The sequence below is a fragment of the Triticum dicoccoides genome, chromosome 6A, assembly GCF_002162155.2.
Source record: "Triticum dicoccoides isolate Atlit2015 ecotype Zavitan chromosome 6A, WEW_v2.0, whole genome shotgun sequence".
Classification (NCBI taxonomy): domain Eukaryota; kingdom Viridiplantae; phylum Streptophyta; class Magnoliopsida; order Poales; family Poaceae; genus Triticum; species Triticum dicoccoides.
The window spans coordinates 605,458,483-605,468,747 of record NC_041390.1 but is presented as its reverse complement, the minus strand read 5'-3'; the positions used below and the strand labels follow the sequence as shown (position 1 = coordinate 605,468,747).

Here is a 10,265-nt window from a genome sequence, read left to right as displayed (position 1 = left end):
GGGGTAGAAAACTCAATAGTTTAATGATTGCCCAGTTTTTTGGCATGTGTTGTTTCAAAGGTTCGTGCTTTGAATAATACTTGTCTCAGACAAACTTGCAGCCATATTTGAATTTGTATGCCAAACAAAGAACTGTACAAACCCGTTTTAAGTTGTTGGTTTGTTAAAACTAGTTTTGCTAAAAATCATCTTAAATCTCATTTTGAAAACCTATCTGAAATACTACCAGCTAGGGAAAATATCAGGTGATACAGAAGCTAAAATGCTCCCATGCTACGATGCGATCTCGGCCGTTGGATCTCACATCCAACGTCTGAGGGATGTGGACCAGGGCACAATTATGGTCTTCCTGAATGGCTCTTTTGAAAATATTCTGGGGCTCTTGGGCTGACCATTGGATGTGAGATCCAATGGCCGAGATCACATCGTAGCATGGGAGCATTTTAGCCCTTGCATCACCTGATATGCAAATGGGAGCCAAAATATATCTTAGTAACATGGTTTCTTTAGCACCGGCTACAAATATGTGCGTAGCTATCGACTATGTGTGTGCAAACCATACCAAACAACCATCCGACTCACTATGACAAATTAATTAGCACGGGTAACAATCTTTGAATTGAGAAATTGAAGTCTTGTAGTTTTTCCGGTGGTCCCTGAAAAGGAGTTGAAGAACATATATATTAAGGGCTTCTTTTATTCAAAGGATTTTCAAAGGAATTTTGAAGAATTCTAATCCTTAGAAATTTTTTCAACGTGGGTTGTTTGATTCGTAAGATTGTAAACCATAGAATTTTTTTCATATGATTCATTTGCACTAGATTTCATAGGAAATTTTTCATCCACTCAAACCTCATTGAAAGAATTCTACGTTTTTCCTATGCACAATCAAACACGCGTACAATCCTATAGGATTCAAGACGACATGCCACTCTAATCTCACATTTTTCCTATTCCTGCATTTTGGAAATCTTACGAATCAAAGAGGCCCTCACCGAGAAGCTCACTGGAAAAGAAGAAAAAGCATCTCAATCCCGTGTTAAAAGATGATTTTGCCAGAGCACCGACCAGTGTAGAAGCTGTGGACAATTCAAATCGGAAGATGCCATGAGGCTCACCATGAGCCACCCAACTCGACGGATCGACAAATCTCATATGGAAATATCGTAGGAATTAATAATTTTGTTTCAAGAACCAACTTGGCATACTAAATATCGCGGGGTTTAATTTGACCGTTTCATTTCTGAACTTGTAGAGATGCATTGGCCTGGTCTATTTAGCAGGTGAACTTCTTGTACGTTAACCGATGACCTGGTCTATTTTTGTTTCAAGCATCAATGTTGCATCATTGGTTCATTAACAATTGAAAATACATCTGCAAAGTTAACATGCGAGTACCCAGGTGCCTTGGGCAAGCAGGAGATTTTCTTTGCAGTCTAACAAGCTTATGTGCTCTGCAATGCCCCAGCATCAACATTTTCAATTGGCCAACACCGTCTCAGGAGGCAACCACTTCTTCTGAACCTGAACTGCCTGCGTCGTGGCTGTACTGTTTGTTTCTGAATCTTCGTCAGTTTTACCTCCTCCAAATACTGATTAATAAACCCACACGCAGAGAAGGGACTCTGAAATTCATTATCATGAATGACCCGTAAGCTCAAACAGTGATTGATTTGCTTCTTGAATCTCAATTAACGCCATTCATGCATGCTGGAAAAACGCATTCTGTACAGTTACGGACGGGCTCATCAATCGAATTGGTTCTAAAAACTCCAATTCTTCTGGCAATTTCTTTCCTATGTACTGTAGTACTAGTACTCTACTATCTTGCTACGGCATGTCGACGCTGTTCGTTTAGTTTACTGGCTGTCGCCGGCCGTGGACACGGCGGAGAGCCGGCTGGGCCGGGGGCGGAACCCGCCCGCGCGCCTCCGGTGCTGCAGCGACTGCTGCGCCGCGGGGGACGGCGCGAGCGCCCTGCGTGCCCAGTGCCCGCTCCCCATGGGGACGAGCCACGCCAGAGCGCCGCCCGTGCTCTTCGAGGTGGACGGCGGCGAAGGCGGGGAGGCCGGCCTGCTGCTGTTGCTGCTGCCGGCGGGGGCCGCCTGCTTGCGCTCCTTGTGGAGGCTGCAGCGGAAGGAGCCCGGGTGGTTCGTCGGGGAGCACATGCAGGAGGATCGACGGCTCCTGGTGGAGGACGGGGACGAGACGCTGACGGACTTGCCGGGCGAGCGGGCGGGGAGGTTGACGCGGGTGGGCGAGGCGGAGCGGTAGCTGGGGATCGACAGGACCGGGCCGCTGGGCCGACTCGCGGTGGCCGTCGCCATGAGAGATTGGAGAGATTAGAGTGGATGGAATCCGGTGCGCGGAGGAGATGGCTGCAGGTTTTGGAGACTTGAGAGAAGGGGGCGGGTTGGGCGGGATTTATGTAGCCGGGAGGGGTATTCTGGTAAATTCATGGGTTGGGAACTGGGTTAAGGTCGGGTTAACTAACTAACCGGGGTTAATAACGGGCGTAAAGCAGTGGGCCCGGACGGCTAGCACACAGGAATGGGTTCAGAATATTTTAGGAATGGGTTCAGTGGGCCCGGACGGCTTTGCTTGAAACGCGGCCGGCCTCTGAACGCTCGACACACCGGCATCGGCGGCATAAGTCGCCGTAATGGCAGTGTCCATCGGCGCCGAATCTGTTCACTCACGCCCGCCAATGTTTGTCCGTGGAGTCCGCGCGAAGGAAGGGATCGAGATAACTGTTGCTACTGCGTCTCGCTTCCTTTGATTCTGGTCGACCGGACGATCGATCGTGGCCGTCTCTTTCACTCCCTCTTTCGCTCTCTCTTCCTCTTCCCGTCTTTTGATCTTGGTTGTTTCACTGTGAAAGTCCGTCCCTGGCAACATGCATGCCGGTGGATATTATCGTCGTGTACTCTTGTGCAGTACTGCATGCTCCTCTGTTTAACACACCGTGCCCACTGCCTCTGTGATTCTGTGGGCATAATCAGCAATCCAGTCACTGACAACGCAGTAAAGGACAGTTCTGGTGTTCCGTTTTTTCAACCCATATGCAGATCTAGTGCTAAAAAAACAGCACTGTTCATGTCACGGCCGCGCACATGCGCACGGTCACCACATCCCGACGCCGCGCGAAACGGCTATTCAGGCCGCGGCACATGGTCGGCCGGCCTCGCGGCGTGCCACGGACACAGACTGGGAGGGTGCGTGGCGACGGCCGGCCGCGCGCACATGGCCGACCTCGCTGCGTGCCAAGGATTGGGAGGGTGCGTGGCGACGGCCGGCCGCGGCAGCTGGCGCACGCAGCGCTCTGGGGCGGGCGCTACTAGGGTTCATTTTGTTTACGTTTTCTGCCCACACCTTGTCGTTTAGATTAGCAACAGAGAGCATCTTCAACAGACGCCGGTCGCGCGCAAAAAACACATATGCGGCGCGCGCAATGGCTGGTTTGGCGCGGCGCGCTACGCCCGCTACAGCAGCCGCGCTAAAATGCAGCGCTCACTCATTTTAAACTAAATGCAGGCATTGAAAAATAGATATATTGCATAAAAAAACTACTCTAAGTCACTATCATCACTATCATCACCATTATCCTCCTCGGCGGTGTCGTCCGAGGTATCCAGCCAGATGTCCAACCACAGATCATCGTTCGGCGTGAAGAACGACTGCCCACCTGCTGCAATGAGATCGGACTGCGCGTTCGCCAACGCCTTGCGCCGACGCCTGTCCAACCGCGCCTCGCGGCGCCTTCGCGTGTCCTCCTCGCGATGCCTTGCCCAGTAGGCCTGCTCGTAGGCGACGTCCTCCGGGTGGCGGTGGCGCCACTCCGTCATGACCCGCTCGTCCTCCTGGGCAACGAGGAGGCGGCGCTGCCGCTCGTTGTGCTCCGCACGGTCTTATGCCGTGTTGAGACGCGGCGGCGGGGCACGGTCGAGCGCTTGTTGGAGCGTGTAGACATCCTGAAAGTTCATCTGGCCGCGCGGCCGGCCTAGGCGCCACGCCGCCGCGTCGTACGCGTAGCCGGCCTCGCGCGCCGTCCCGTACGTGCCGAGGCCGAGCCGGAGATCGCCGGAGTGCATCTCCGCGTAGTAGCCCCGTTGGGGCGCAGGCGGACGCCGCGGTAGCCGGACGCGGGCGCTGAAGCGGCGCGTGCCAAAGAGAGGAAGAGGAGAAGAGGAGGCTTGGAGAGGCGCGTGGCGCGCGTCACATTTTATAGGCGCGCCGGAAGCGGTGCGCAAAAATGACGCGCGAGCTAGCGCCTTTTCGCGCGCCCGCAAGCGGTTTCCGCGCGCGTGGTTTTCCCGCCGCCGCTGAAGCGCGGCAAAACGCCCCGCGCATGCTAAAGGCTGCGTTTAGCGCGCACGCGTCGTTTCGCGCAGCCGTTGAAGATGCTCTTAGCCCTGCCGAGCCGAGCTGTCGTTGCCTGGCTCCATGCGCTGCACCACGCACGGCGGTTGACACATACATACCCTGATCACATGGCCTGCTGATAGACAGTTCCAAAATGTAGATCCGTTTGTGCAAAACATGTGCATCAATCATGCGGAGCTTGGTGGTGGATCTTCAAATCGTGCTGCGCTTATTGTTGAACATATTCTTCGCTTGATTGCGCGCAAATATATATGATTGTCTGCCCGGTTTTGGAAAAATGATAAAATAGTATAGAAGACCTCAAAAACAAAAGTTGATCGTGGGAGATACTAAAAGGGACGAGCCGAACCGGATGCTGCACTTAGAAGAATCTCGTTGATATGTTTTGAAAGAGGAAGATCTTACTAATCCATTTCGGCCAAAGCACGCGCTGCGTGTATCCAATTGGTCTAAGCCTGGACCGACCCAATCTCGATATAGCGTGATATCCTGAGATGCACGTATGCAATCGGTGGTAAATCATCCTAGCCCGCTGGCTCTGTTACAAGTGAAGCAACATAGGCACGTAGTAGACCCTGGCGTGCGCAGTCGAGCCACCGGCCAGTGCGGCCGTGGCACAGAACGGGAAGGTTCGACGGCGACGGCATTCGGTTGGCCGGTGGCATTGCCCCCGGTTCCGGCAAGAGCCAAACGGAGGACCACGTGCCGGACCGAACTGGCCGGTCGGCGAGGCAGTTATCCCGTCCTGGTCAGCTCCGACGCTACTAGCTCGATCTAGCTAGCTACACGCGCGCGCTGAAAGAGACGCCACGTGCATCGACTATCCACCATGCATGGCAGGCAACCAGTAGAAACCATGCATGCACGTACCCTCCCCTTGCTCCATAACCTACAACTCCGATAGCAAATATTTTGTTGAGCAGAGACAGAAGCCAGCGCGATGTCCTCACAATTATTCACCCTTTCATATTTAATTTACGTTTCGTGCCTGCATTATTTTGTCTCTCTTTGTAGTGCGAGTAGTTTAGAAGGCGGTCCGGTTGTCAAAGCTGGCCGAGGCGATTTATTTACTGCTGTTCGTGCCGACCATGAGCTGCTGAAGCCTGCATTCCATGCATGTGTGCACGCTAATGACACGACAACAATGTAAATCACAAAAAGTTACCACCAAACGACATATACTGAACCTGACACCAGCCACGTACACCCACATGTACGATTAATTAACAAGTTTTCTCGTCAGCAAAAGATCCAGAAATTTAATCGCGGCCGACGACGACATGGATCCACGACGTAACAGGGACACGGTGATGCGCAGGGAAATTAAGCGTTTGTCGCGGTTCCTGTCGTCAGGATCACGCTTGGTGTAGATCAACTCAGCGAGTCGGTGAGGGATCCGGCTTGCCTGCTCACTTTCCATGCTCCCATCCATACTTCCACTTCATCTTACGGTTGTCTTTTTTTCTTTTTTCTTTCTAATCTAAACATCTCCCCCTGATTTTAAGGGGTGGGGCCGGACCTTATTTTCTTCCAATCAAATCAAGCCACATACGCGGGAGCACGGATGGGCACACGCCGGGGGAGCAGGCAAGTCTCGTCCGTCGGTGAGAGGCAGAATAGCGATACGTCGACATGTAAATTGAGATAAAATTTCCGCATGCATCCGCCGTTCCTGCAGATATCTGATTTCAGTTTCATCTAGAAAGTTTCCCGTAAAAAAAATCTTCTAGAAAGACCAGGTATACAAAACTTGCATATCCTCCCGATATTAACCAACTACACGTGGTAATCTCCGTGATCAGCCACAACAATTAATTAGCTTCCCGAGGAGCTAGCAAAACTTTTAGGAGAAACATAATGAATTTATGAGGAGAAAAGATTCACTGTCATCAAGCGAGCAATGCATACCCCCTATGTATACCTATGTCCAACCCGATCTGAAATCTTGCACATTTTTTTCATGAAACATTTACCCTAGTGCTTCTTCTGAAACAGTTTTCCTTGATCGAGATGCACAAAGTCAGAAGTTCGGACCGTAATTCACACGGTTGACATCGCCCCGCCTACAGGCTATTAGCAATTCCAGATCATCACTCATCATGTCTTGCTAAATAAACTGTCCGGTCCCCCAAGTCCAACACCCTGCGCCCGAGGGAAACTGAATTTATGTTGCACACTCTGAACTTAGAACTAGTGCAAAGAACCGGCGTTGCAGGTCAAAAAGAACACGACGGGTACATGCCACTGCACACCACTGCTAAGTCAATTCCCAGCCCCCGATCTCCCAGCAAAATCTTATCAGAGCATCTGCAGAAACTTCTACCGCGGATTGCCTAGTTGAAGCGGCACTGAACTTCTCCTGGTTCCTTGTCAGGCAGATCACAGAATAACTCCAGCCCGAGTGACTGTGCAATGACTCGATCGTGCCCTCGCGCTTGGGCAATCATGTCGTGTCAGTGGCAAGAGAGACCGACCTTCCTTCGAATCCTTCGAGAGCGTCGATCAAGTCCATTTGTGCGTCCGCGCGTGCGACCGAATTCGGCCTCCGGCGGTGCATGTCGCGATCGAGTTATTCCGACGGGTCATGCGTTCTGTTGACCTTCTCGGCCGTCTTCGACGCCGACGCTCCAGAGTTTCTACTTTGGATCTGCGAATGCCCGCCTGATTTTTAACGAGTTTGTTGGGGGTAGTAGCAGTGCCGTACCAACTGGATCGTCAGATATTCAACGAGTTCGTTATATGTATTCCACTCTCAGCAACTCCACTTGGGTTTGGCTTGTCGGCTGTTCGACGCATATGCCGGCTGTTCATACAAAAGCAGCCAGTTTTGAGCAGAAAATAGCTAATGATTAATTCGTGTTTTTGAGTTTTTGTCAGTATTCCGTTCGTTCGTCTAAAAAGGCACTGATATTTTTCGTCGGTATAGAAAAAGAAGCACCGCACGCACTGCACTTGAAAGAGAGACAAGAGCCAACTAACGTACTACATGGCGCCAATCCAAAAGGTGACAACTGACAAGAAGCTGGCCAGCTGTGCGCGCCCACCGGTCTTCCAACATCTTCATCTTCTTCCGCAAGTTGAAGAGTTGGAGCGGGGATTTCCAACTGCTAGGTCGTCCGTCGCGCCAACAGTAAAATACACACACAGAAAAACATTGGTTCAGCGGCAGCCTCACTTCCTTCATCGCTGGGATCATGAAATCCTACAGAAACCTCGTCGGAATCGGGGGATTGCTCTCGTGCTCCAAGTTGCTGGCCTGAACCGTCCGGCTGGGGCCACGGGTGCCGCCCGCGTGACGGAGGAAGCGCCGGCGAGACGCCACTGACCTCTTGCGGAGCTTATCCAAAACCAAAACAGGGGCGAGACGCATCCACACTCCAGAGACAGGAACAAAAGCAGAAAGTTGTTGCGGCAAATCATCCATGATCCGGAATGGATAGGCCTCCGGCCACGGGACAGATTAGATGCATGTATGTGTCTCCAATTTGTAACTCATGATTATCCATATCCAAAACCAGAGGGAGTTGTACACAGCGGAGCAGAGAGGACGAAGAGGCTCACTCTATGACTATGTAAATCTACGAGCTGGCTAATTGGCCAGGCGGGAACCGAGAATTTGGTCTAAAACTCGAATTCTTACGGGATTTTTTCCCCATCTACTTTATCTTGCTATATGGCATGTTGACGTTGGTCTACTGGTGGTTGTCCCCGGCGCGGTCGCCGGACATGGACACAGCGGAGAGCCGGCTCGGCCGGGGACGGGACCGGCCCACGCGCCTCCGGTGCTGGAGCGACTGCTGCGCCGCGGGGGACGGCGCGAGCGCCCTGCGTGCCCAGTGCCCGCTCTCCATGGGGACAAGCCGCACCAGCGCGCTTCCCATCTGCTTCGAGCCGGCGCTGCCGATGGACGGCGGGGAGCCGGGCTTGCTGTTGCAAGATGGAGCCGCCTGCTTGCGCTCTTTGTGGAGGCTGCACCGGAAAGAGCCCGGGTGGTTTGTCGGGGAGCACATGCAGGACCGACGGCCCTTGCTGGCGGCGGCGCCGGCAGGGGCAGGGGAGGAGGACGAGACGCTGACGGACTTGCCCGGCGAGCGTGTGGCGCCACCGGCGGGCAGGTTGACGCGGGTGGGCGAGGCGGAGCAGTAGCTGGGAATCGACAGGACCGGCCCGCTGGGCCTACTCGCAGTTGCCGTCGCCATGAGAGAATAGATCGAGGAGTGCAAGCGTTGGAGTGGTGGTTTTGCTGCTGGTTTGGGGGAGTTCGAGTGAACTGAAAGGACCGCGGGTTTGGCGCACTATATAGAGGTATATAGAAGTGGAGGGGTATTCTGGGGAGAGCAGGGGTTCGGGCATAAAGCAGTGGGCGTCTGAGCTGTGGGCCTAGACAGCAGCACACCGGACTTGGTCCTGGGTTCAAGGCAGGTAGGTCCACCCCCCAATATTATAGGACTCATGCCAACTTTTTTTTTGAATATATTTTACTCAAAAAAGAAATTTTTTGAATATCTTTTGTCAAAATCTGGTCAATTTATTAAGTAGCATGGTGCTATTATGCAGGTATTGCAAAAAATTACTCCGTCCGAACTAAACCATTGACAACTACTGCTAATTTAGTGAAGATTTCTCATGACCAAAGATTTCCTCACCAACGAATTGGAACATACTGTTATTTCTGTTGAAACGCACGATTCATAATTTGTTGTCTAGAAAAACCGTCGTATAGAAGCATAAGCATTGGTCCTATTTGGATCACGGGGTTAGAGCTAGTTTGGGTTAGTTGGAGGCTTAAATAATCCAAAGTATCCAAACAGGAAGGGTTAGAGTGTGTTAGTTCCATCTAACCCAACTATCCCGATGAAGAGGTGCTTATTTGGATTAGAGTGGGTTAAAAAATAACTCTAACTTTAACTAATTGTGTTAGGGTATCCAAACAGGGCCATTGATGTAACTCTAGCAGCGTGGCTCCTAAAACTGTGTGTAGCCCAGGTGCCGCCCATCTGTGGCATTAAACCGTTTCCGGCACACTGAAAAGACGGTGCCAGGAAAAAGGAACCAATATGTCCGAATGTTCAGACCCTGGCCGGTGATTGTCTGGTTGGCACGACTAGGACCTCGTCGACGTGACGCGGCAGCCGCCGGCCGTGGGATCGCCTCAGCTCCGCTTGAAATGCGGCGGACCTCTGAATGTTCGACACAGTGGCATGGGCGGCATATCGGTCACCTTAATGGCATTGTCCATCAGCACCAAACCTATTTACTGGTGCCCATGTACGTTGGTTCATGGAGTCTCTGCGCGAAGGAAGGTATCATGGAGCCCGCCGGCGATGTGTACGTGAAGGATCGCATGCACGATCGTTGTTACTAGTAGTACTGCTCTGTGTCTGGCTTCAGTGGGCATGATCAGCACTCCAGCCACTCACAAACACATGAAGGACAGATTCGCTATGGAAAACACCGCACGCGCGACGCGGCACGCGACGGCTATGGTGGGAGGGGTCAGGGGTGACGACGATGGCGGCCGGCGGGGCAGCTGGCAGCGCACCGGGGGCTACTCCTACTAGGGTTCCTGTTTGTTTTTGTTTCTGGCAACACCTTGTCGATCGTTTTGGATTTGCAACAGCTCATCATCGTGGTTGAGCTCTGTCCGTATAGACGCGGGTCTACAAATTGCTGCATTTGTCTACTACACTCGCATAAGAGCATCTACAGCCGGATCTTTTAAACACGTATTAACCGTCCAAGCCTGTCCGGTCACTGATCGGCCAAAAAAAAAAAGAATTAATCGGAGTTCTCAAACCATGGACAAACGCATGGGCTAACCGTCATCCCTCATATCCAGCCCAAATATACGGTGGGTATGAGACGGCCCAGGCACGTTCATC

At 52.2% G+C, this 10,265-nt stretch overlaps 2 protein-coding genes across 2 annotated transcripts; both read right to left on the bottom strand.

Annotated features, from left to right (window-relative positions):
- Positions 1 to 1,620: 1,620 nt before the first annotated feature.
- Positions 1,621 to 2,382, bottom strand: LOC119314529. Its single transcript, XM_037589237.1, has one exon. It carries the CDS (start codon positions 2,325 to 2,327, stop codon positions 1,860 to 1,862), a length of 468 nt encoding a protein of 155 aa, XP_037445134.1. The 5' UTR covers positions 2,328 to 2,382; the 3' UTR covers positions 1,621 to 1,859.
- A 5,476-nt stretch (positions 2,383 to 7,858) lies between these two features.
- On the bottom strand, positions 7,859 to 8,641 carry LOC119314528. Its single transcript, XM_037589236.1, has one exon. It carries the CDS (start codon positions 8,580 to 8,582, stop codon positions 8,076 to 8,078), a length of 507 nt encoding a protein of 168 aa, XP_037445133.1. The 5' UTR covers positions 8,583 to 8,641; the 3' UTR covers positions 7,859 to 8,075.
- Between the last annotated feature and the right edge of the window lie 1,624 nt (positions 8,642 to 10,265).

Bases quoted from the DNA above. Each gene is read 5' to 3' on its own strand.
- LOC119314528 (XM_037589236.1), bottom strand. From the start codon at position 8,582: ATGGCGACGGCAACTGCGAGTAGGCCCAGCGGGCCGGTCCTGTCGATT.
- LOC119314529 (XM_037589237.1), bottom strand. From the start codon at position 2,327: ATGGCGACGGCCACCGCGAGTCGGCCCAGCGGCCCGGTCCTGTCGATC.